Below are 26,502 nucleotides of genomic sequence, written 5' to 3' on the forward strand. Positions count from 1 at the left end.
AGGGCAGGACAATATCTCTGTATGCAAAAACGTTGTAAACTTTCTCATTCACCCAACTTAAATTCTGACAGAACAGCCTGTCAATCAATAGTGATGGATTGATGATAATGGAAGTCATTTCTTGTTATTGATTACCTGCCCACCAAAATTAATGAATGAGGGAGCTAAATAAATCTCACTTAACACGAATGCTTTGCTTGCATTTGCTGAAACCTTTATTCAACACATCAAAATCGTAAAATATTCTTGTACAGACAATAATTTAAATGAATACCATGATTAATTATCATTAACAAACGCAACAAGCAGTATCATCAAAGAAAGGCCCAAGGCTTCTTGAGTTTTTCTGGAGTATTTGACATTTTTCTATTGACTACAGGGGAGGTTACGCTTAAATTAATGCATTAATAAGTATAAGCAAATACTGTAGCTAACAGTTGAAGATTATTTTCATTTGGCATCATCACAGTCATCAGTGAAAACTTTTCATTGTACAATCATTTCTGCAAAGTGCTTTGTGAAATTATGCCTCACAAAAAGGGTTGTAATGTTTTTATTTTCTTAACTTTAGATTTTGATGTGTACAGGTTTTCTCTCATGTAGAGGAGCAGTTTTAAAAGACCCAAAGGCATCCCTATATCATTATCAGAAGTAAATCTCTATGGCACTACATCAGGATGCTTGAAATGGTCGCCGATAGATATTCTTTTGACTTTACATTGCACTGTATAACTTTTTATTTTAAATACCACGTTGTAAATAATACAAAACCAGTTTACACAGCACAATGCAAATAAAATATTTAAACTCACCTAACTGGTGTGGCAAGTAATGTTCAGCAGTATCTCACCTACAAAATTAAATCATTAACGCAAGAAGAATTTCGAACCTCTGTACATTCAGAGGTTTGCTGGGTACAGTAGTAAGGCAGTCAGCACAGCCGATAACATTTAAAAAATTGTCATGGTGAAAAACGTTGCTACAAGAGTGAGTTTCAGTCCATTGTCTTGAAGGTTTGTTGTCGTCACCACAGTGTGAATTGTTTGAACTTCCAGCATCCTTCCCAATTATTAAGTCTTCTTCCACTCTTATGCAATACTTCAGAGTCCATTTTTTTTTTTTAGAGCAAGCCATCTTGTTCAAAAACCGAGGGCAGGAGAGAGAAGTCAAAGGGCACAAACTTGACACCAGTCCCATGGTAGAATTTGTTCTGAAACTCCACCCTGAAATCAATTGTTCAAGTGAGCAATCAATGGCACTTTAAAGGTCCCATGGCATGAAAATTTCACGTTGAGGTCTTTTAACATAATAAATAATATGCATTCCCCCAGCCTGCCTATGGTCCCCCAGTGGCTAGAAATGGCGATAGGTGTAAACCGAGCCCTGGGTATCCTGTTCTGCCTTTGACAAAATGAAAGCTCAGATGGGCCGATCTGGAATCTTGCTCCTTATGAGGTCATAAGGAGCAAGGTTACCTCCCCTTTCTCTGCTTTGCCCGCCCAGAGAATTTGGCCCGCCTATTAGAGAGAGAGACATCATGGCTTTCAAACGAGCAAAGTGGCAGTTGGTCAAGGCCACACCCCCACCCTCCACCTTGCCCCTCCCTCTCTCCTCCTCAATAGCTACAGACACAGAAATGGCACATACTAAGGAAAGCTCATTGTGGGACTGGCTCTAGTGGCTGTAATTCTGCTCCGAGGCTGAATTCCGGGAAAGAGACTTCAGATACAGTATAAGGGGACCACTAAGGCCTATATAAAAGCATCCAAAAAGCACCATGTCATGGGACCTTTAATAAATGATAAGGAAGGCAAAACACAAACAGGAAACTGAATTAAGCAGAGCTAGGTCACACTGAAAAAATTGTCTCATTCTTAATAATGTTGCTATATTTTAAAGATAAGATAACTTTTAAAGATGTTTTGATAATCAATCAAGTGTTTGAATAATTATTTAAAACAACAATGCCCTAAATCCTCTGCTCACAGCCTGTAAAAGGTAAATATTTTAGTCTTCTCTGCTTGTAAATTGAATGTCTTTGTATTTTGGACTGTTGGTTCAAACAAAGCCAGCAATATTAAGACATCATCTTTCATTGTGGAAAATTGCGATGGGATGACAATTAATTGAGAAAATAATCAGCTAATTACAACAGCTACAATCCAATACAATGTCTAGTCTCATATCACAATATTACATTCCTGAACTGAAGAATGATTTAGAATTTTCAGATCAGTTGGTACAATGAGACTCACCAGTGAAGTCTGAGAGCGTGAAGGAACGCTGATAAACCTTCCATGACTAGTAGGATGGACACGGTGAGCATGGCGAAGAGTCCGAACACAGGAACTAAAAACACCACCCCCACTCTCGTGGTGATCCTCAGACCCAGGCGCATCACCATGCCCCACAACACCTCCGACAGCTCTGAAAACAATACAACAAAGGCCAAAAAGATAAACAACCCACAAAGACACAAAATAATTTTCATATCCAAGGTAAAGAAATTAAAGTGGTACTTTTTCGTGACCGCACTTACGGGCGTGAGCCAAGCTGAGTGCCCAGAGACGCAGGTATGATGCAGTGTTAGAAATGCAACCCAGGCAGTACTCGATGGTGTGAATGGCCTGGTACAGGAGCACATCCGCAAAGTCAAACTGCAAAACAGTTCAAATAATATATAAGATATCACACTTAATTCATACTACTGAAAATGCAGTCCAGATAATGTGGCTCTGCTGTTTTATATAATATTTCTGCATTGTGAAATGTATATAAAGACAATGCTGGTGTTCACACAGTAATAAATTAGCTCCACAATTCCTTTCTGAGCCTATGGGGAACTTTCCATAAAATCATCTCTCAATGCAAATCAAACCAGCTATTAGGCTAACTGAAATAAAACCATGCCAATCTCTAGGTATGGTGAAGGGTATGTGATGATGGGGGGCTATTTTAATTCCAAAGGCCAAGGGAACTTTATCAGGATGCACAGTATCCTGGATCCATGAAAAAAATAAAAATCTGCCTGCCTCTATGGGATTTTAACATAGGGATGTACTTATTTATGCCCCCTGTATTTTAAGGAAGAACATTTATTTATTAACAAAATTGGTGTCCTTAAAGGTTAGATTTTTCCTCATTTTTTTAATTAAGGCATTAAGATCAATTTCCAAAAGATGATTTTTTTATTCCTCTTTTTAGTCAACTTTAGCATGGGTGTCCTAATTTTTTCACATGACTGTACATATTGCAACTTGAATTCATTGAAATGCTACATTTAACATATAAAGACAGGGTACTGGTGGATCTCTGACCTCTTTGGGAAGAGCTTCTCTGCTTGGCATTTTATCAAGTCCCTCCTCTTCATCATCTTCATAGGATGGTGCTGTGGAATTGTCATCCTCACTTACACGCCTCACCCTCTCATAACCCTGAGGGGAGACAACAGCGTTGATTTTCGAAATTTTGAAGTATTGATAAATGTTAAGGTTGAACATGTAATATATTTCAAATACGTTTGATCACACATACTCTGCGTCTGCGCAGGCCTTTGCCTCCACGGTACAGCCAATACAAGTAAAGAGGTTTTCCTAACAGCAGCACAGGAACTGACAGCATAGCTATCACAACTAAGAAAATCTGCAGCCCAGTCTGTAAAATAAAGGCAACAAAAATGCATTAGCAAGGATGTAAATGCATTCAGAGCTGATCATGTTTCAGATCGTCAACACATACTGTACCTGTCCTGGGTAGAGAGGAGTGAGATCCTTCCCCTGCATGACAAACATGTTAATGAAGTGGATGAGGATGCTGGGAGCCTGGCTGGAGTCTCGTGCACCGAACGCCAACCACTTGTAGAGAATCATGAAGACCAGGTAGCCAAAGAGACAGAGCAGGAAGAGCAGCTCAGGAAGAAATAGCAGATAGACATTAAATTTCTGTCGGAAGTGCCTGAAGGGAGAGAACAAAGTATGGGAATATAGAAAGTGATAAGAGAGTGTTTTTTTTGGACCCCTACATGCTTATTAAAACAATACGTTTTTAAGCTAAAAGTAGTAGTAGAGTAGTGCACCAATTCCAATATTGCATGGTATAGCATGCTCATTGGTGAATTATTGTTTTTTATATTACAGTTGTATTAGTGATATTAATAATTAGCTGCTGAGACAACTGTGATAAATAAGCTGGTACTGTTTTCTTGTGTAAATATGAAAAAGTACATATAGTTAGTTACCTATTACTTATTTCTTTATAAGAAAATTCTAAAATAAAATAAACAACTGACTGAAGCTCCTTTAATTCCAAGTAAAGTGCTGAATTGTATGCTTGCCAGTATTTACAGCTAGATTATTTTTTACATGTCAAGACAACCTGCTGTGTACTAAATAAAAGATGGTTAATTGGGTAAAAAGAGGAAACGTTAACAATTCATTGGAAATAATCAAATGTGTACCAATTAAACAACTTAAAATACAAAAATTTCACACAGCATCTTGAGATGTTACTCCATGCTGTGGCTGCTGCACCAGACTTCCTTTCAAAACAGCTGCTTTAAGGATAAGGCTGGTAATATTATTTTGATTGATTCAATATAAACTACAGTGCAATGGTGTGGCTCATTGATATGTTTTAAGCAGTGGTAGTTTAAGTAGTTGCATTGCTCTAGGGATGGCTACTGAGACACTGAACACAGTAACCTGCTAAACATCAGCATGCTAGCATTTAGCTCAAAGCACAGCTTTGCCTAAGCCCAGCCTCGTACATGGCTGTAGACTCTTAGTATTGTTAATATAATGTCCAAGGCCCAGAGACTCAAGAAAATTCATTCAATTTTATCTAGTAGAAGTGTCGATGCTGGTTAGTTAGTTAGCATGTGTAGCCTTTCTGGCAGTTGTTAAGAGGTTGCTACAATACAAATATAAAAACAAGAGTTGTGACAGTGCTATATCAGAAGATACTAGCACTATAATAAAGATACCAGCCAATCCCAATACACGGAATGCTGATGTATATCTATAAATTATTTTGTATGTTGATGCCTGACACTGATGGACGCCCATGCTGTAAGTGCATGATCAAAAGTGATGCTAGGTTACTGCCAGGGACTTATATCTCGAGCCACTCACAAGTGATTGAAGACACTCAGCACCACTCCAAAGCTCATGTGGATGACCCCGATAACAACGGACATCTTCATCTTGTAGGAGTTGAGGAAGGATAGCCGGTTCACTGCCATGTTCCATATCTGGTGGGATGTTAAAAAGCATCTCAGTGAAAATGATAAGAAAGTCAATCAACCATTACACCCTGACTGTAATGTCTGAGTGTATTTACTCACAGGATCGATGCCAAATGGGTACGGCCCAATGAAAACGCCACTGACGTTAGGGTCTAACGTGAGCAAAGCATTTGTTTGGAGGGTTTTATTTCTGCAATGTAAAGAAAGAGAAGTATCACTTAGAAAAAAAACATTAAAAGATCAAATGTACGGACATAAAAAAACAAATTTTGAACGTGTGTATTTTACTGCGAACTCACGTCCACTGCTGATGTGTAAACATAGCCTTTACACTCCACCCAGAGCCAAATATGTTGAGAGACTTGGAGAAACAGTCATTGTAAATCAGCCCGGTGTAGATAGAGAAAAGCCCCATCATGAGGATGATGTAACGTCCGTTGAAGAGCATCGCCCATATCTGTGATCAGCAAAGACTCAGCTATCAGCTAAAACTAACAATCATCAAACTCTGCATTATGGATGAAAGGAACAACTCATTCCTACCTCATTACTGGATCGTTTCTTCTTCTGCTTTTTTTCCATCAGCACCATCCACAAGGCAAAGAGACTCATTACCATTCCGTGGCCGAGGTCGCCAAACATCACAGCAAACAGAAAGGGGAATGTGATGATGGTGTAGGGAGCTGTCGATGAGAAACACGTCTTCAATGCACTTACTCTGAACTTCCTTATAGCAAACAAAAAGGCACTTTAAAGTTTATTCTTTACAAGACACAGTGGGAGTTCTTACCTGGGCTTACCTCGCGATAGTCCCCCACCCCATACGCCTCCACAATGCTCTGAAAGCCAGATGTGAACTTGTTGGTTCGTAACATGGTGGGTGGTGTGTCAGAACTCGGGATGCGGTTCACAAAGGACGGTACGGTGGAATCACCTTTTCTCTGTGTAAAAAAAAAAAAAAAACAGTAGCTCCCTTAGTTCACTCATGTCTCATGTGAAATATTCACAGGTTTGAGCGATTCTCTGTGTTTTTCCCCAGTGCATTCTGGGTGAGAAATTTGATACAAAAAAGGCTGGAGCATTCTGTAACAGCAAGAGAAGAAAATGCTAACCGACAAAAACTACACCAACAACAAATCATACAGCCAATAATGCAACAAAACAAAAAAACATGACAGTTGGAGTGGTTTAGGAGAGTCATCCAAAAAGCCTAAAGCTAGGATTAATGGGAAATAATTAAATGTATATTAGTGATACAAGTTGAGTAAATAACAGCTGATAAGCAATTCCAATGAATTCCATAAAAAGGCCAAAAGTTATTCTTATAATCAAGTCAAGAAATAAGAAAAATTATTATCATCTTACCCCTACACCTAATTAACTATTAAAGCTATGCAACTAATCAAATACTAATTGCATTTTGACTTCCACAAAAAAAAAATCAAACTTGATCTGCTTTGTGTTTAGAGAGGCTGCTTTGGTACGTCAAATCAAATGTAAGTAAGTAAACTTTATTTCTATTTTCTGCATGCCTGTTGGCAAACTGTGTGTGTAGTGATGGGCGAAAATAAACGGACAAATTCTTTTTGAAATTGAAGGACTCTTTTTGGTGTTTGATATGTACCAGGTAAGCCTGTCCAACCGTTGGAACGTAAGCCCTAATACTTCCTTTTACTCACCGCGCCCTCTTCCAGCGCCCCTCGCAGGTTTGCCAGGTCACTGACGGGACACCACACTTCCGCAATCAGACACTTGTTGGTAACATCGAAGCTGCACAGGTTCAGGATATGGTAGATTGCCTTCATCTTTTTTACCTTCACAACCCAGGTGTAGGCCGACTCCGAGGCCTTCTGCAGAACCTGCCTCAGGTAGTCCTCAGTGCGGTGCAGCACCTGGAGGAACACAACGGTTACTGCAAATTCACTGAGAAAGTGTGTGTAGGTGTTAAATGTTCCTGTCTGTCTTCATCAGCCCTACGTTGTTAAGGTCTTGGATGCGAGTCCTTAAGCTGTCCAATACATCTGCCCGCTCCTCATCATTCTCAGGGTGTGGGTAAAGATGGCAGTGGTAACTGAGGACAACACAGAGAGAAGTGTACGCTGATAATGAAGAAAATTGCAACAGGAATTTAAACTTTAAGTCACGTGATGATGTAATTCTTACCAATCGCAGATTTTTTGTACTTTTTGTCCAATCTGGTCTCCCCAGAAAGAGATGAGAAACACAACACTTTTGCTGATTTCACCCTGAAACAACACAGATCAGGGAAGTTATCACTACAGCCCTTCAAAGAACTTTTAGTTGTATCTCTACCACAATACTTTCTTTTGTTGGCACACAAGTAGGATGTATAACTCGATTCCCTACTGCAGCATCATTTTATTGACATGCCAGCTAAATCCTGGTTATGGAGTTTTACTCTAAAGCCCCCTGAAAACTTGGTTTCAAATTATCTCACTATTATTTCTCTATTTCTTTGTAACTTTAAATTTTCATTTATTTCCTTTCAGTAACTCACAAACGATCTTTGGCTGAATACAGACTCCAGCTGCAGAGAGCACATTAACCAGGGAACAGACACATTTTTCATTTTGGTCATTACGGATTTAACGTTAATTACCTACAACCAGATGAATTCACTAAGGTGATGTCTGTCGCATTAACCAGTGGCAATCGGCTTAAAATATCTATCTATATCTATATGTTTTCCATTGCTCTTTGCCAATAAGAGAACCGGCTATTCAAACATATCCACTGTATGGATGTAGTTTGATCAGATTTACATAAGCAACATAAACCAATAACCCCACACCTATCATCACATTTTGATGCAAATGTTTCTAAACTCTGATTGGTGCACAGAAATACATGAACCGCAAAGTAGCGTATAAAACAAACACAAACACACAAATGCAGAAATCTCCAAAAGCTTTCTTACTTTGGCAGATAATAGTGTTCGGTTGCTCAGAGTAAGAAGCTGATAGAGAACATAGGTTTTCAAGGGACTTAAATAACAAAAATAGCAATTCCTGTTTGATTTTGACAGGCAGAACAAATGTTACAATATCTCTCTTGACATCCATCATAGGGTACACAATTTAACTCACAGTGTCGAGATCAGCAAGGTTCTCTTCCACTTCTGCGTAGCTGAGGATGGTGTAACCCTTACACACTCTCCACAGCATACGCTCAAAGGCCTCCACCTTCACCCGCTGAATGAGGCCCGACACAAACCTACAGCCAGGAGAGATCAGATTGGGTTTACGGTTCATTGATAGCACACATTTGGGCTTCCTGTTGTAAGGGTGTAAATGACACATATTGCAGCTCACCCCAGCTTGGCTCCGAGTCTTTGCATACCGGTGCATCCTGTCACTGAGTCTGTCTCCATAGTGGGGAATTCTTCATACTGGGGACCAAGAGCCTCATGCTAATTATAAAAGGGAACATGTTTCATTCATGACAGCTTACATTATCTGCTCCTTACATGGTCCTACACAAAGACGATGTTGTGATCACACGCTGGAATGTGATGTTTATTTTCACAAACGCCTGTCTCACATAGACACCATTGTTGCCCTTTATCCCTTTTTAACACAGCAGCCTGGATGAGTCAGGTGCTGCTTATAACGGCTCCATTGGGACCATGTCTTTAATTAAAGTCGGCTCTAGTTCCACCAATGTCACCCCGGGAAACAGCACGTCAGTGACAAGAAAACAAGATGCTACTGGCAAGGAGAGGGGGGATCATCTTGCCTGTGATGCAACCACAGAGGGAATAAAGCAGTATATGACAGAAAGGGGTGAAAAAAAAATAATCTGAAATCGTAGTAATTTTTTAAATCGATTCCTATCCCATATCGCTTTTTTTTTTTTTTTTTAAACCAATGATTGACCTAAATATTTTCTGTTTATACGGTACCATTGATGGCGAATACATTGTATCGGTTTCCAGCAAAACAGAGCAAAAGCAGGAAGTGCAGAAAATCCATGTTATGTACTTCTTTACAAATGAAGTAAATGTCAGACTGACTGACTGACCTACATGTGAAGTGCCTTCTTCTTAGAAAACAAATGTCTCATCATATATTGTCTCTAGAGGTGTATTATTCAACTTTTGTTTTTGTTAAAGAAGGAAAAGAAAATCGCAATACTCAATCCTATCCAATCACAATACGTAAATGAAAATCGCAACACAAATTGGATAGGCACCCATGTATCGTGAAAAAATCGAATTGGGAAAAAAAGCATATCGTCCCAGCCCTAATGCCAGACGGTTAAAAACCACACTTACTCTGGAGCGGCTGTGTATGAAGGTCCGTGTGATCTTCAGCATGTGTGTGTACTCGGTGAGCTCCAGGAGGTTCCTCTGCAGTTTCTCTTTGTTTCGGGCCACCTCGCTGAGCTCCATCTCCAGCCTCTGAAGCTGCTCCTGCACATCAACACACATTGAACACCAGCTTGAGTCTGCATTTGTCATCTGCCAATTAGTTTTTTTGTTTTTAAATATAAAATATACAGAACATGGAGAGAAAACAAATACCAATTGAGATGTAACCTAAATGACCGGTCTTTATAACAGTATTTGCATGCGTAATTGACTTTTATAAAACCTAACTTTGTTTTTCATGATGTGTTTAAGTTATTTTGTCAGCTCTCCATAGAGAGATACTTCATTAACATTAAAGAACAAAACTTGCATTGCTATAGCAGCCAGTCACAAAAGGGTAAAATATATAATATTTTAAAAAATTAATTTAGAATAGGAAATAAAATAGTAGCACTCCGTAGCAGAAAGTATAGGATTGATAATTATAAACTAAATAAAATTAATAATATCAAATACATGTAAAGTGCACAATTAGTTATGACTTTTTAAAAGTTATTTTAACTTTATCAGTTATGTGTTGTGCATTTAGACATCATATCCTACTTTTAGACACGTGGATAAACCCCAGTTTTTAGAAACCTAAATTATGTTAAAAGGAGCACTGAAACCAGGATATTGTTTCGTATTATCGAGGTTTCTAATCATTCTCTACCATGTATGCAGATGAGTCTTCAACCCAGGTTATGTATCAGTAAGTCAGAATAACTGAAAATATGATGATACATGATGTAATGATGGGCTACATGCTGGAATGAAAGTGAAAGTCTGACATCATTCATTTTATTGTCTTATCTTCCATTCATGACGACTACAAGGAGCCTAGGCAGTCAAAAATGACACTGAGGTATTATCTAGTAGAGATCCCAAAGTTTCCAAAGATACCAAATGTGTCAGACTTAATTTGGGGGGAAATCTAGAATATTTCCATTTGATGGATTGGTGCACTAATACAAACATGCAAGAACAAAAGCTGAAGGAAGATGATACAGTATATATGCATGCTACTGTCAGACAGTGTGGAATAATGTATGATTTTTTTCAACCACAAAGCTACTTCAAGGGGAAATTATAGAAATAGATAGATAGATAGATAGATAGATAGATAGATAGATAGATAGATAAAACAGCTAAAAACTGTCACAGCTGTTATTGCAGTCCGATTGCACTGAGGGGGTGAGAGATTTTGTAAAATGTAAAATGTAAAATGTGTACGTTAGTAGATGTGGAGGATGCAACGACATGCCTGCACCACTGTAGCTACCAAAAACCTGTATTATATTATCTTGTATATAGAGATTTGAATAGCCAGGCTTCTCTATGTTCCAATAGGACACTAGTGTGCATATAAATACCCTTAATTAAACACTATGAAAAGTGTACAAAATGGGCACATCTTCAGTCAACTGTGGTTGAAAATGACACTTACCATGATCTCGAGGACTTGTCTGGGGGGAGGAGCAACTGGACTCTCATCCTCCTCTGGAACAGCTATGTTAGCCTTTTGGATCTCCCTCAGAAGGTATCCTGTCCACAAAGAAATGCTGACAGTTTGTTTCATGGTAATTATTTCTGTGAGCATCAGAGCAAGCTGTCTAAATCTAAATCTAAATCTCTGAGGGACCATCCATCCATCCATCCATCCATCCATCCATCCGTCCATCCGTCCATCCATCCATCCGTCCATCCGTCCATCCGTCCATCTTCGTCCGCATATCTGGTGTCGGGTCGCGGGGGGGACCATGTTTAGACAGCCATGAGTTGCACACTGCCCCTGATGATTTATCATCCAGGTGTATGCTCAAGGCTACACCCACATGAACCACCCCAGGTGCTCTCTTACCCAGAATCCTCTCCATCTCATCACATCTCTTGATTTCGCTGACAAAGCGCCGCTGGAATGAGCTGACACTCGGATTGAGCTGAAACCAGAGGAGCATCACAGGTCAGGTGAGCTGCAAGTTACTGCATCAGTCAGAGCATGTGCAATAACAAGGTTCATCATGGCATCTTTACACAGTTTTAGACTGGCTATAATATTGTTATTGATGTTTATATGGTTTACATATTACATATATACATATTATAATGTACTTATTTTTGAATACTCCTCTCCCCAGGTCAAATACAATGAGGAGTAATTTGACATTAAACCGTTTTACATCAAAAGGCATTCATAATTCAGCTATGTACTGATAGATAGATAGATAGATAGATAGATAGATAGATAGATAGATAGATAGATAGATACTGTAAATAAATAGATAGATACTGTAGATAGATAGATAGATACTGTAGATAGATAGATAGATAGATTTTACTTAACTGCCCTAGAACATTTATTCATGCATATCCAGAGCGAAAAGGGAAAGGTAGGGTATTTTTATTCTGTATTCAAAACAGTAAAGACAGGCCCACTAAAAATATACATAGCTATAAATAAGCACAAAGTATTGTACGCTGATGACAAAATAGGCCTACACAAAACAAAAGAGTGTTTATCCATCATCTGTACTTACATCTCGAAACTCGACCAGCCCCAGCTCCCCGAGCTCACTGATGCAGTCATATTCAGAGCCGGACTGCAGAAACAATTGCGCCAAGCACATCTCCTCGCTCCGAAACACCATCTTTATCTGCCAGACAGATCTCCTCCGCTGCCTTATAATCTCTCTGTAGCCTACTGAAGCTGGACAACGAGCCGGTTACTACAAGCGAAAATAGGACATCACAAAATTCAACGAGTCGGTAAACCTCTTAACCAATTAACATCCCCTCGGGGATTAATTGTTGTCTATTAATAAAGACGATTCTCAGAAGGGACAGTTTTCTCATTCTGAGTCTGGGTGTCGTACCGTTTTGTCACCGTCTGATGTCTATTAAATAAACATTGTGAAAACAAAGAGAGAAACCTCCCTAATGCACCTTGTGCATCGCGCGATCCTGGAGAAAGGCGTCATCCTGTGGGCTCTTTACTTCGAACACCTGTCATTACAGCGCAAAAACACGGCGCGACGACGCAACGCTGGCGGCTCACAAACGAGCAACAAGCAAACTAAAAAAACCGTCAACCCGCCGTGTAGACAAATGGGGCTGAAAGCAGCATCACGCGTTATAAAAAGCCTCAGTCAGAAATAGGCTATGGCCTTTATTCCCGCTACGTCGCCCGGCAATTGCGTCTCCTTGTTGCCAGATATTGTCGCATCCTCTGAAATAGTCGTTGTTTCTTAAATTAGAAATGGAGAGCATTTTGGAGGGGGGTGGGTGGGTGGATCGATGGGAAAATGGGGAGGGAAAACATTAATTAAAAATCATATTGAAAAAAAATAATGGAAAGGTGTTAAATGGAGTTTGACAGTTAACAGCTATGGGAACAAACTACATCATATCGGTTCTTAAATGTAGTGTTGGACTTCATTTATAGCATTATAGTGTTGACACTAACCCGAAACTATTTCACACAGGTCTGCCGAAATTGTCTTAACATAATAAAGCACACTAATGTGTCTGCACTCTGCAGCTCAAAGACAAGCTTCATGAGACCCATAACAAAATATTAAAAATGTATAAAAAATATTTTTTCTAATCACTAAAATGTTGGCGATTATAACAAGTATGGATAGACCATCCATTCTGTAGCCTATCATAAATAATTCTATCAGAAAACCTACCCTGTATCATTATTTGTTTTGATATAAGAAACGTGTAATTTATTTACATTTTACGCTTTTTAGAATACAAAATAATCCATTGTATACATTTTAGGTGTAAGCAATTCCTTTGTCTGGTTTTCAATTATGCTCAATGGCCATTTCTTTTAAAAAGGGGGTTATCTTACAAACCTGGCAACCAGCGCATCTTCTTATTCTGTATGGTTCCATCACTGAAAGCAGGCCGACCATCTGCTCTTCTTTGTGTGCGAAAGCCTTTATTGAGGTTGTTTCAGGATGATGTGTTAATGTTTACCTTTTCCAAACATTAGACCTGCAGATCACAGATATGAGCACTTATTTGATGAGACTAACATGCTTTAGGAGTAGAAATACCGGTAGTAGGCCCAAGTGACTCAACAATAATGTTACTCAAGGTTAGAGGATTCTGGATGATGTTAATTTTATTTTCTTTAAATCAGTATGTTTATGCAGCGTGTTAAACCCAGTACAAAACCACTCTGTGTGTACCATCTCTGCTGTTTCAATCCTGCAAGTACACGCTCACATTTCAGGAAAATGTCAGCTGTAAATATTTATAATAGAGACAGAGGCTTTTGTCTCAAGTGACTTACACAAAAACACATCAGGAGCACGGTGGGGGTCTACTTCAATTGGCAGTGGTAGCCCTAAACGTTACAGAAGAAAGCTTGTAACAAGGTTACCAAATTACAAATTACAAATTACCACCCATGTTGTTCTTGTGCAAGACCATTAACCCTCAACTGCTCACTGGTCAAACATTGTACTGGGCAGCCTCCAGGTGTGTGTGTGTGTGTGTGTGTGTGTGTGTGTGTGTGTGTGTGTGTGTGTGTGTGTGTGTGTGTGTGTGTGTGTGTGTGTGTGTGTGTGTGTGTGTGTGTGTGTGTGTGTGTGTGTGTGTGTGTGTGTGTGTGTGTGGTGATGCGACGCGTTTTTTAGGCTACAACATTTTTCGTCACATACAACAAACATCGCCTCACTATCCGCTAACTGCCTGTCCCCTGAACACACTGTAAAAAACGCGGTCTCTGAAGACAGCCCAGGCTGTCGGTTATTGGCTGGAACACAGTTTGTTATGGTTTGTTGTGCAGGATGGCGCGGTTTGTTTTTGTTGCCGTTTGTGCAGCCTGGGCTGTCTTCAGAGACCGCGTTTTTTACAGTGTATTCAGGGGACAGGCAGCTAGCGGATAGTGAGGAGATGTTTGCTGTATGTGACAAAAAATGTTGTAGCCTAAAAAACGCGTCACATCACTTAGAGCACCTTTAATGTGCATAAATGCCAAGAGGGGCCCTTGGGTTGTTCTACATTTACATACTGGTGCTGTTTGTCGTAGGAATTTCACCTGATGAAGTTCTTGTTAAACAGTGTGCTGGAAGTTGTTGTTCTTTTGCATTAATGGAACTCATTTTGGATAGAGTTCAGTTTGTTCACAGAGTTTTCCAGAAAAGCTAATTTTAAGTCCTCAGACTCTGGGCCAGTCTGTTGAGCTCCTGCGACAGAGCTGTAACTGTATCCAGGATCCGCTTCTTGTCCTTCTCCTCTAACCGAGCTTCACATCGCTGAGCAAATTTATCAGGGTGCCACAGCGCTTGCTGCTTCCGGAGCATTTTACGAAACACTGGCACGTCCTTTCTGTCCACGCCGTGCAGCATCACATCCAGCATCTCCTGTACTGTACCTCGTGGAGCTGGCCAGGGGATGTCGCTGTAGCTCAGCTTTGTGCCACCAGATGAAGAGCCACCATCAAAAGTAGCTGCACATCTTTCATCGTACCTGCGCTTCCTACCCTGCCGAGTCTCTTCTTCTTTACGTGCTGCTCGTGCCAGATACTCTTCGTGTTCCCTCTGTAGCCTCTTATGCAGCTCCTTGTTGCTTTTCTCGTCCTGCTCTCTCTCTTGTTTACTCTTGTTTTTTTTCCATCCAGAAGACGACGCTGCCAGTCTTTGAGCTTCAGCATGCTTTTTATTGAAATAATCATTTCTAATACGGTCAGCCCAGTCCCCAAAGTCTTCCTCGTCATCATCGACAGGAAGAAAGTCATCGGCTGTGAAACAAATGCAGCAGTGTTATTATCTAGTGCAGAACATCAAAATAAAATGTTAAATGAAAATTAAAGGAGTTTATGTGGCCGGGTTAGCTCAGTTGGTAGCGCAGGCGTACATATATAGAGGTTTACTCCTTGACGCAGCAGCCGCAGGTTCGACTCCGACCTGCGGCCCTTTGCAGCATGTCATTTCCACCCTCTCCCCTTTCATGTCTTCATCTGTCCTGTGGAAATAAAGGCCTAAAAATGCCCCCAAAAAATAATCTTAAAAAAAAAAGGAGTTTATAATTACCATCATATACTCCAAAGGTTTCACAGAATTCATCCTCGCATTCACCAAACAGCTTTTCTTGCCACTCCTTCTCAGGGTCTCTTTCAGATGGACTGCTCATGTTTTCTGCACTCTGAAGAAAATAAGGAAATTATAAGTAAATATGTAATATAAAATAAAATATATAATATACTGTGGTATATGTAGGATAATGTTGAGTAGTTCACCTAAATGATTAACCAGCTAATCGTTTTAAAAAACCCTTTTGAGTTTTGGGCTTTTGGTCAGGAGAAACAAGCACTTTGTAATAAGCAAATGCTCCAACCTACACCTTTTCGATCAGTACTGATTAAAAACGAGTTAAGATGACACTGCATGAACTAAAGTGACACTTTTTTTTTTTTTTTTTTTTTTTTTACCAGTTATGTTATGTAAGTGATGTTGTGTCTTCATGTGATTGATGGATTATTTTTCATTCTCTTTTTTTTCCTCCTGTCTGACATTTCATAGACTCAATGACACACATTGATCTACAATTAAAATAACCATTAGTTACAGTCCTACAAAAACAAAAGAAGACAGCTATGAACAGTATCTAACAATGGACAGCATGTGTAATGTACCTTTTTATGTTTTCTCCAGTTCAGCAGGTCTTGAGGTGTGACTCCAGCGCTGTTGGGAGCGTTCAAAGCTTCTGGACAGCTCTTTATGAGAGGCTCAACCAGGTCACCATACGCTGAAGGAAAAACAACAATAAAAGCTAAGCGATATGGAAAATGATGGATAATGTTTATAACACAGACTCTCTCTCTGTCCTGCTCACCTGTTTTCCCGTGTTTAAGAGCCCTGTTGACTGCGATATGTAACGTCGTGTCTCCTTTGCGGTCCTTCTGGAGAACATCGGCTCCGTGTTTCAGCAGCAGCCGCAGCGCAGCGTCGTCTCCCAGGCTGCAGGCTAGGTGCAGCGGGCTCCTCTGCCTCCTGCCCTGGTGGAAGTTCACATCCAGGTCCCGGTGCTTCCGCAGGTACGACTTCAGCTTCAGCAGACTGCCCTCCTCCACGTATTTCCACACCCGCTTCTGTTTGCGAGACACCATGCGGACTGAATACGGGTCAGACTGTGAAAAAAGGAGGTTAGGATCACAGACCGTGAAATAAATAAGCTGTTATGTTCGCTTCGAAGGACCTTAGCATCAGTTTAGCATCGGCTAATCCGGTCCTTCTTCTTAATGACTCCGAAGCTTGCATCAGCCCGGACACCAAAGTTCCGGGTACAGAATTGTCATGGTGGTCACCAGGTGTCAGTGTTGTCCATCTTTATAAACCAGCTATTAATTGATCAAGTAAACCCGTGTTACGGTTACATGCCACTAGAGATGGTCCGATACCATTTTTTGCTTCCCGATACCGATTCCGATACCTGAACTTGCGTATCTGCCGATACCGAGTACCGATCCAATACCAGTGGGTCATATATTTTATTATGTTTTAACAGCTGTATACTACTATCCCTGTATGGATGTGATATGATTTCTATCTTTGTTGTCTGTCTGGCTCAAGTTAAACTCTTTGTAAAACATGAACAAACACAAATGCCACAGAACTTTCTTTTATTTTCCCGTTTGACAGTCAGTTATAACGGAAAAAGAACATAAATAAACTACTTTAACGTAGTTTTTCTTTAGGGCTTGATTACGTGGTATCGGATCGGTGCATAAACTCCAGTACGTCCCGATACCGATACCAGCGTTTTAGGCAGTATCGGAGCCGATACCAGTATCGGACCATCTCTACATGCCACTTGTATTGACTCAGCAACAAAGTAGCTAGACAGGATGCCCGCAGCCCTTTCATGCATTTTGTATTTTTTTCTGGAAGAGTTTATACACTACAGTGATGTTCTTCATACTTTCAGCACTCTGCCATTTTCTACAAGGCTAATTACTCTGTGCCTCAGCCTCCCTTCAACAGACCAACTGTCAGGACGATGATATGTAGAGATCATCTGTGTGCTTCTGTGTGTGGGTATACAGCCCTGCATCAAAATTCTAGGCCATAACATTTCTTTATGAACTACTATTTGTTATAACTCAGTGTGTGGGGGTGTAGTAAAGTAGCCTAACTGTTTCAGCTGTCTGAAATCTGACTGAAAATGTCTGACTGTAGACTACAGCTTAAGGAATGAATGAACAAACAATCCTTATTTAAAATTATGAAAAAATAATACATAGCTTATATATATAACCTAAATTACAGGGAGTCATTTAACTGAAGGATTATAGTTTTGTTCAATGACACCTGCATGGCCCATTTGTGGGTTGTGACCATATATATGTCAATGGTTGTGACCCTGACTTTTTTTTATTATTAATAATATTTATTATTGTAGATGCATGTTTGACTTTAAGTAAGCCCACTGTGACCAGTTTAATTGTGCATATGATTGGTTACCTATAATTACTTCTATTTCTATTTAATAAAATGTCTATAACTTAAGTCTTAGGACTTTACCTGTGATGCGCGTGATGCTGCATCAACTGTGCTGTGACGACCGGAAATGTCTTTTACTGTCGACTAGAGTTTGAAAAGTCTTTATTTAAAAGCTCGCCCGAGCGGATTAGATGGAATTCATTTCTACTGAGAGTTTTCTTTTTGTTATTTAAAGCAGTTTATTAATGTCTTACTTCATTTCTGGAGGGGAAATTAAGGTTGCACATGTCATTTGGTCTGTAGGAGCCACAACCCCTGGTTCCCTGACAGACTGACAGCAATTTAATATGTTGTGAGATTAAAGCCATAATTTCACATTTCATAATGTTAACTAAATCAACGAAACCTGCACCACTCAGCCACTTTGGGTGTTGTTCTTGTCTAATTTCTTGCTTGCTTGTGTGCTTGCCTGTGCAGATATCTTTACCTGCAATGCATATGTCACTGCAGCTGAGCCTCTGAACTGGATCGCTCCTGCTGCAAATGACAGGGCTTCCATTTAGGCCCGAGGGAGGCAAGGATGCACAATGGAGAGGATAGAAGAGGGAATGAAGGGGCACTTTGTGCCTTGTGAAGAGGATGATCTTCTCTGAGATTCACATAACTCCCAAGATCCGGAGTCACCCAAAGCTTGGGCACTTCCGCTCTTTTTTGCTTTCGGAAACGACGTGTCTCCACTAGCGATGGCCGTCTTGTGTGAAAGCCTTTGAAATATCTGCCATCTCAGGAGAGACGGAGTGCAAGCAGAGAGTGAGGAAGAAAGAGACATCTGATTTGTCACCTCAGGTGTTTGAGTCACATGTTGGCCACATGTGTGGCATTAAGCTTTATTGCCTTTTTTTTCAGTAGGCCTACCTCTTCTTTGTCTCCAACTGCAACTTGTCTTAAACTCTCAGAGAAGATAACTTGTCATATGTTTCCTCACAAACCCAATGTAGAAGAGTGTCTGAAGCAAGCACCCTTGTCCTCAAAGACCTCAGGAGGAGCATGCATGGAGGCCCTAAAAGCAGAGAGATGCCTCTGAAAGACAGGATATCCCCGGTCAGGAACCCCTACCTCTCCTTTCCTGCCTGGCCTGCTGACTCCTATCCTGTCTGTGAGGTCCTTTCGTCCTCCTGGGACGATGCAGGGAGGAGCGCTGCAAGACCGGGCGGCAGGAAGCTGAGGGTCCTCCAAGACGCTCCAGGGGTCAGCAACTCATCCTAACACTCTATGGTCAGACCAGGCTCAAGGTCCGGTCTGCTGGTTGAGCTGCTCAGCCTCCATTGTTAGGATGGAGGAGAAATGTGTGCACACTTCCTCGGTCTATTTTCTGCATGCCCTGGTTTATTGGGTTCTGATTTATGACAGCTAAACATGCTGCCAACAAACAGCAGGGCTGGCAGCGAGCCTGATTTAAAACAACACAAAAGGCTATTTGTCAGCCATTGATATGACAATGAATGAGTTAAGGTGTGCACCCCTATAGAAACTCGGCCTTCTTACCTTTGCCTTTAGGTTCTTTTATTATGCATTACGTGGTAAACAAACATTGTCCCACCTGGGGAAGTTTTTGGGTTTGGCCTTTTTTTTTACCGTCTGCATTGTGCTGTGTTTATAGATCACCTATAAAGACAGAGAGGATTTTAGGTTTCTCTCCATCCAGACAGGAAATGAAAAAAACAAGAAAACAAACACATATTTGACAGCTTACCTTTAGTTGTATTTGACTCAATGTGTTATATTAACACACATCTTCTAGATTATTATCTCTGTAAATTGCACATATTTTTTATACTTTATACTGTGAACTTTTGCACATTCTTTAATTTTCTTCTCTCAATATTTTGGAAATCCTACTTTCCTTTGCATTTGAAAAACATGCATATTTACCTACATTTCCTTTATATTTCTTATCGTACATATTTCTTTTATTTTTTTATTTATTTATCCTTTATTTTACCATGTGATATTTCTATTTTCTATTTATGATTCTTGACTTTTGCAGTACTTTTTAATTTTTGGTAAATGGTGGTCTGCATTTATATTGCGCTTTTCTACCTTACCGGACAAAGCGCTTTACAATTTGCATCTCATTCACCAATTCCCACACCACATTCAAACACTGATGTTGGCGGAGCCGCCATTGCAAGGTGCTGGCCTGACATCGGGAGCAACTTGGGGTTCAGTGTCTTGCTCATGGACAGTTCGACATGCTGACAGGAGGAACCGCTCTACCTCCTGAGTCACAGCCGCCCTTTTATTTTCTCTTACTATATTTATTGTTATTCGCCAAAATATAGGCATTTATCATTTCTAATGTTGCAGTCGGTTGACATTGAGTACATTTTATTGTATAAATTAAATATACTGTATGTTTTGTTAGTAAAATCTTACTTTATTCTGAAAAGTAGCAACAGATGTTAAATACATGTAATGAATGAAAATAACAGTATTTACCTTTTGTAGTGTGGTGGAGCAGATGTATAAATGTACTTTAGTTACAGTTTTCATGTGAAACTCAAATACTTCTCATTACCTGACCCTTTGACTGGTTTCTTCATAGTGGACATAATGAGGATTATTTTTAGACATGTATGATATATATGTATAACATATGATATATATATATATATATATATATATATATATATATATATATATATATATAAAATGTATAACATTTAGTTCAGAGTAACGCAGATTAATGTTGTCAGAAGTGTTTAAAAAGACTGTTGTATGAAGTGTTAACTGTGGTGTCTACAAGTTACTATTATGGATATAATTAGTGGTTTGAGTTAATTATGTTTTGACATTTTATGGAGCTTTGATTTTTTTGTTCTCATTAGTGTTTTCAGACAACAGTTGTTCATCTTTGCACGGACAGAACTGCTGTCTCCTCCTTCCAGATGCAGAACACAATAATGTTTCAGTCACATTATCAATACAGAGAACAATGTTACTTTTTAAGTATTTGGCTGAAGCAAATGTTAAATGATAATACATGCTTGTGAATGTATTTGTCAACAATGCTGTTCTAGTTGTTTGTCATTTCTTAGAGAGGTAGAACTGTTTATACCCTAGGGATTCCCTGCGGCAAGCCTGCTTCCTAGACACACTTAATTTTCACACTCTGTTATTACAGAGGAATGAAAACATTTGTGTAATAATTTCTGAACAGTCATCTCAGACAAACACCCAGCCTAAGGAGGATCAAAGGGCATAAATCCCTTTTCTCTCGTAGCACTTTGTTTTTTAGCTTTGGCAAAGTTCGTGCCATGAAATTTTGGTAACACGATCACATAGCTCCATAAAACTTGAAAAACCATGAAAATAATCTATCCAGATTATCTTTCACAATGGGCTTTGACTTTGATGCTGACAGGTGGAGGATAATGTGACAAGTCGGCCTGTAAAAATTAGCTGCTGCATGGATTTTTAAAATGTGTGCTGTTTCACCAATAAAACATGTTGTTGTGCAGACTCTGCCTGTGTGGATTGTGCCACTATTTAATCTACTGTTGGACCATTTCTATTCTCAGCAAGATGTACAATGCAAATAGTTTTCAGGAAATTCTATACAATCTTTCTTGACTAAATTCAGACATCTATTTAACAAAGATTTCGTTGCATGTCTGTGTTTGTGTCTTGGCTCAGATGAGATTAAGCAGAGCTGGGACAGCGATGAAGGAGACAGAGTGAATGTTGCAGCAGCTGTTGGATTTCTTTTTTCTTCCAATGACAAGAATGTTTTCAGAATTCACCTGTGAAATTAAAGACACATATTTCCTTCTACAATGAGTCAAATTTACCTAAATGGGACATAACTGTAATTGTAGGTGATTTAGACTAAGCCATTCTCTGTCACAGATATTACACAGGGACAGATAGTCGACTACAAGTCAGTAACCAAGGATTAGTCCGATCCTTCTGTCTCCCTGCTGTTGCTGATTACATCCCGTAAAAAGCTCTTTACGGTCAAAATCATTGAACTCTAATTTAAAGCTCAGCAATCTGTTGTGGTGTTTGTTTGCAAAATACAATACATTCAACTATGCTTCATCATGATAGACTAACAACACAGAGACTCATTAGGATGTATTTTGGGATCTATTGGTATAGAAAAAAAGAACCCTGCAATTGTGGTAATTAACCCTTAGGACTTTAATATATCTGGGACAAAGCCAAATGTCCTGTGGTTGATCCAATTTAGAAACTTTTGTTCTCACTGATTGTTTGTGTGAGTGAGTTGTAAGGAGGAGAATAAAACAAACATGCTAAAAGAGGGAAACAGAAGTCAAACATGCATTTCCTGCAGACACATGCTTTGATTTCAACCCTGCGAAACACAATGGGAGGGAGACTGCCTCCCCTCAGCAATGCACCAACAGGAAGAAGCACATTCACTGGATAGAAGAAAATACATTCCAGCGAGACTTAAGCTATCACAAGTGACAGAGTAAGACCAGAGAGAGAGTATTTGTTTTCAAAGCACTTTTTTTTTAATTACAAATCATAAACAATCAATTCAAAATGATGTGGATTCACAAAATGCTTTCATGTTTTTGTCAGGAACAAATTCATTGTCATTCTGACACTCAATGACAATCACACACACACACACACACACACACACACACACACACACACACACACACACACACACACACACACACACACACACACACACACACACACACACACACACACACTCCAGCAGACTGTCAAAGCAGTCACCTTTTAATTGGGCCCTCTACCAGCCTGAAAACATTTGTCAGCTGCCATCTGTCTGTCTGTCTGCCTGAGACTCCCTCCCCCTCTCCTCCTCTCCCCCTCTCCCCCTCTCTCCCACTATCCCCGTCTCTCCTTACAACACTCTTATCAGACACCAACACGTCTTACCAACTGGCACACCCTTTCTAGACAAATACTTATACGTAACACTGCTGGCTGTGATACAGATACTACAGTTTGAGCTGGAGAGCCAGGTAGTCTGGTAGACATCACACCTCAAGTGCTTACAAATGAAAAAAAGAACAGCAGGGGAAAATGCATGATTATTACACTTCACCGGGACTTAAGTACCGGAGTGCAGAGATCTAAAGTTCAGCATTTGCATAAAAGTCCACAGGAGAACACAAGCATGAGGTCATTTTAAAACACATTCCACCTTTTCCAAAAAAGTCTGGAGTATGCTTGGTCCCTTGAATTGAATAGTTCAGTTTTGCTTCCCTGCTCCTAAAAGTGAGGCTGGACTTTGAGTGTGGTCAGACCCCAAAACCACACGCCCAACTGTTGTCTTCAAGCAAATGCTGACAGTAGTCCATCTAGCCAGAGAGGAGCAAAGGTGACACCCCGAAACTGACCGCAGACGATCTGTGAGCAAGCACCAAGCGCTGTACAGTTATGATTTACCTGCATTGTTCTGCATTGTTCACCCAGCATGCATCTGGGCCCTCAGTTGTCGTCACACCTTCGTGGCCAGAGACTGAGCCTCTGTCTTCTGAGAGGACAGGGAGCTGACAGGGCTTGCATGCAAGGACTTCTTCAGGTTGAGCAGGCACAGACACTGGGATCTGAAGCGCAGGTCAAAGAAGGCGTAAAGAAAGGGGTTGAGGCAGCTGTTGACGTAGGCCAGACAGGTGGCGTAGGGGTGAGCCAGCAGCAGGAAGCGCAGGAACGCACAGGTGGCGGGAAACAGCTCCAGATAGGAGAGGGCGTCAGCACTTTTCACAACGTGGAAGGGCGTCCAGCAGGCGGCAAACACCACTACCAGCGTGGTGATGATCTTCAGCAGCCTCCTCTTACGCTGGTCCTCTTTGCGCAGAGTGTTGAAGTGGCGGGTGACGGTGCAGCCGATGAAGCCGTAGCACACCATCATCGCCAAGAAAGGTAGAAGAAAGCCCAGAGCTGAGGAGGAGATGCTGAGACCTGCGATCCAAAGGTTCTCTTGATCTTTCCCGGTCATCACCAGGCTGAAGTCCATAGCGCAGGATGTGATGTTGATGTTTGCATCATGTTTGGTGGTGCGGAAGACCAGAGTCGGGGCAGCCAGGAGACCAGACAGCGTCCAGATGGCTGCCAGGGAGGCTTGCATGTGGCCACGGGTGCGCAGCTGGGTGCTGGACAAGGAGTGGACGATGGCCAGGTAGCGGTCAAAGCTCATGCAGGTGAGGCAGAAGACGCTGGCGTACATGTTGAGCAGGACCACGTAGCTGCTGATCTTACACAGAGCCACTCCGAAGGGCCAGTGGTAGCCCATGGCGGTGTAAACGGCCCACAGAGGAAGAGTGACCACAAAGGTGAGGTCAGCCAGTGCCAGGTTGCCGATGTAGACGTCAGCAGCTCGCCGCTTACCCTGGGCTCTCCACACGGTGAAGATGACCACCCCATTTCCAGAGAGGCCGAGGATGAAGATAAGCATGTACAGCACCGGGATGACAGAGTATGATGGTGTCCACTCAGAATAGTCACACATGGTGGAGTTTTCTGTCTCATCGTAGTCGTAGTAGTCAGGACCATCATTTGGCTCCATCTCCATTTTCTCTTCTTTTCTATTTGTAATGAAAAAGACAAATCTGTTTGCTGCAGATAGATCCACAGTAGTTACCAGCACTCTCAAGTCTGTTGCTACATGAGAAATCTGCCCGCGCTTATATACCCCCCCCAGACTTGTACCCTCCCAGGATGCCCCCTCCTCCCTTCCCACTGCCCTCCTCCTCTCTGCTCTGAAGAACATGCTCTTTCACTGCGTACACGCCCACTTCTCTCTTTATTCATTTGATTTGTACACAACATAATGCACAGTGGGGTCACTTAATGCATGTAATATGGGTTGAAAATGCTAGTAATTTTGGTAATGCTAGTATTATTTTTTTGGATATCCCGTTTTCTTCACATTTCATGCAAAAAATTTGGGCTGCAGAAATTTATCTCCAGGGGCAAAATGAAACTCTATCCAAAGTATAAATCTAAACTTGCCACATATATAATTGCAACCTTTTGTTTTACTTCAGGGAATGAAAGTTAATAAGACATGTTTGGACAGAAGCCCATGTGTCAAGTCTAGGCAAGACAAGTTTGAAGTAGTCAATTTCAATATCAATTGAGAGTCCTTCTGGCTCAGCAGAGCACTATGCTGAAATCCGAATGGGCTGCAATATTTACATTCCTATGTCTGTTTCTTTTGTGTCTTTACATGTTTAAACAAGTAGAACCACAAAGACAAAAAGCATTAAGGAACTGTAGGTTAGACAAACAAAACTTTGACCTCAGACCTTTAATTGAAAATATACAATAATTATACAATAAGTATTAACAGAAAGAAAACATACTTAGAAACATGTTTAATAACCTTCAGTTAAAGCACATTTTATTTCCATTCAATTTCAACTGAAGAGAGAAACTGACAATATTTTACAATATACTATTTTATTTAATGTGTTTAAAATAAAATAATGATTAGAATTATCATCATACATTAGGTATCAGTTTTGAAAATAAGTTTAAAATGCCTAATAAACAACAAAATTGAAAGATGACAGCCAGTATGACAATACACAATAAAATGACATTAATTAATTAATGGGTAGCATATATAAACAAAGACATTTTAAATTTAAATTTTAAAACTCAAATGCATCCTGTGAAAACTGAGGGCAAATAATGTAATGTGATATATTTCATCACCACTTGCATTTGTGCATATTCCAGACTTTTCATCAATTTACACAGGAGAATATTACATGGTGTAAAAGAGAACAAAACCTTTATAAAACATCAGCATTACAGGAAAAGAGCATACATGTCTCACATATGACACAATTAACCTGATTGAAATGGAAAAACAACTGAACAACACATTGTTTTAAGTTGCAAAACTAAATGTTAAATGTTAAAATGTATAACGTTTCAAAGATACCAAATATGTCAGGCTAAATTTGAAAAATGATACACAATTTTTTTATGTGATTGCATGCTGCCACCATAAAATAGTGTTGGGTTTGAGTATTTAAATGTAAACGTCCTTATAACTTCATGAAGAGTTGTAATGAGCTGGTACAGAATACATGTGTGATAATGTCAGTGTGGAATAAAGTGATTTATTCAACTTTAAAGCTACTTAAGGGGAAACAAAAGTGGAGATCATGTTAAGAGGTTATACAAGTAACACTCTTCTTCTGTCTCCCTCTTCTTTGCTGGGTGTATTTGTTAGCCCAGGTGGGTTAGCTCAGTCTTCAGTCTGCTCCGTCTCTCAGCAGAGAGGCAGCAGTGGCGCCGGGGCACCGACCTTTAGACACAACTACTGTATCACTCAACAATCTTTTTCGCCACTGATCCCTTCCTCCACCCCTCCATCCTCCTTTCCCTTCCCCGCTCATCTCCGCCTTCCTCTG

The 26,502-nt window shown here is 40.3% G+C and overlaps 3 protein-coding genes across 7 annotated transcripts; all 3 read right to left on the reverse strand.

The window, feature by feature from the left end:
- Positions 1–192: 192 nt before the first annotated feature.
- On the reverse strand, positions 193–14,153 carry atp6v0a2a (ATPase H+ transporting V0 subunit a2a). 5 transcript variants are annotated; one of them, XM_028601215.1, is made up of 21 exons: positions 13,472–14,153; positions 12,149–12,337; positions 11,473–11,551; positions 11,059–11,156; positions 9,537–9,674; positions 8,575–8,672; positions 8,350–8,476; positions 7,406–7,488; positions 7,220–7,313; positions 6,922–7,134; positions 6,033–6,183; positions 5,786–5,925; positions 5,542–5,699; positions 5,342–5,432; positions 5,130–5,248; positions 3,744–3,954; positions 3,535–3,654; positions 3,318–3,434; positions 2,540–2,657; positions 2,256–2,427; positions 193–1,223 (listed from the first exon to the last, which is right to left on the reverse strand). In XM_028601215.1, exons 2-21 carry the CDS (start codon positions 12,257–12,259, stop codon positions 1,121–1,123), a joined length of 2,541 nt encoding a protein of 846 aa, XP_028457016.1. In that variant the 5' UTR covers positions 12,260–12,337; positions 13,472–14,153; the 3' UTR covers positions 193–1,120. The 5 variants fall into 5 exon arrangements, with proteins under 5 accessions (XP_028457016.1, XP_028457017.1, XP_028457018.1 ...); XM_028601216.1 differs by lacking the exon at positions 13,472–14,153 and adding an exon at positions 12,555–12,800; XM_028601217.1 differs by lacking the exon at positions 13,472–14,153 and adding an exon at positions 12,485–12,800 and having other exon boundaries at positions 8,575–8,651.
- A 368-nt stretch (positions 14,154–14,521) lies between these two features.
- On the reverse strand, positions 14,522–16,916 carry nfkbil1 (nuclear factor of kappa light polypeptide gene enhancer in B-cells inhibitor-like 1). The gene is made up of 4 exons (XM_028602100.1): positions 16,461–16,916; positions 16,261–16,373; positions 15,659–15,770; positions 14,522–15,366 (listed from the first exon to the last, which is right to left on the reverse strand). Exons 1-4 carry the CDS (start codon positions 16,732–16,734, stop codon positions 14,777–14,779), a joined length of 1,089 nt encoding a protein of 362 aa, XP_028457901.1. The 5' UTR covers positions 16,735–16,916; the 3' UTR covers positions 14,522–14,776.
- A 6,052-nt stretch (positions 16,917–22,968) lies between these two features.
- Positions 22,969–24,716, reverse strand: aplnrb (apelin receptor b). The gene has a single exon (XM_028602081.1). It carries the CDS (start codon positions 24,645–24,647, stop codon positions 23,574–23,576), a length of 1,074 nt encoding a protein of 357 aa, XP_028457882.1. The 5' UTR covers positions 24,648–24,716; the 3' UTR covers positions 22,969–23,573.
- Positions 24,717–26,502: the final 1,786 nt, after the last annotated feature.

The sequence above is a fragment of the Perca flavescens genome, chromosome 16 (assembly GCF_004354835.1).
Source record: "Perca flavescens isolate YP-PL-M2 chromosome 16, PFLA_1.0, whole genome shotgun sequence".
Lineage (NCBI taxonomy): Eukaryota > Metazoa > Chordata > Actinopteri > Perciformes > Percidae > Perca > Perca flavescens.

What these genes read in the sequence shown, in the direction of transcription:
- atp6v0a2a (XM_028601215.1), bottom strand. Translation starts at nt 12,259, where the DNA reads ATGGTGTTTCGGAGCGAGGAGATGTGCTTGGCGCAATTGTTTCTGCAG. An exon ending in ACCTTGCTGATCTCGACACT is followed by an intron (nt 7,489 to 8,349) that starts GTGAGTTAAATT and finishes GTGTTGTTTCAG; the next exon opens with GGTGAAATCAGCAAAAGTGT. An exon ending in AGAAACGATCCAGTAATGAG is followed by an intron (nt 5,700 to 5,785) that starts GTAGGAATGAGT and finishes TGCTGATCACAG; the next exon opens with ATATGGGCGATGCTCTTCAA.
- nfkbil1 (XM_028602100.1), bottom strand. Translation starts at nt 16,734, where the DNA reads ATGGTGTCTCGCAAACAGAAGCGGGTGTGGAAATACGTGGAGGAGGGC. An exon ending in TCTTAAACACGGGAAAACAG is followed by an intron (nt 16,374 to 16,460) that starts GTGAGCAGGACA and finishes TTTTTCCTTCAG; the next exon opens with CGTATGGTGACCTGGTTGAG. An exon ending in AACCTTTGGAGTATATGATG is followed by an intron (nt 15,367 to 15,658) that starts GTAATTATAAAC and finishes TTTGTTTCACAG; the next exon opens with CCGATGACTTTCTTCCTGTC.
- aplnrb (XM_028602081.1), bottom strand. Translation starts at nt 24,647, where the DNA reads ATGGAGATGGAGCCAAATGATGGTCCTGACTACTACGACTACGATGAG.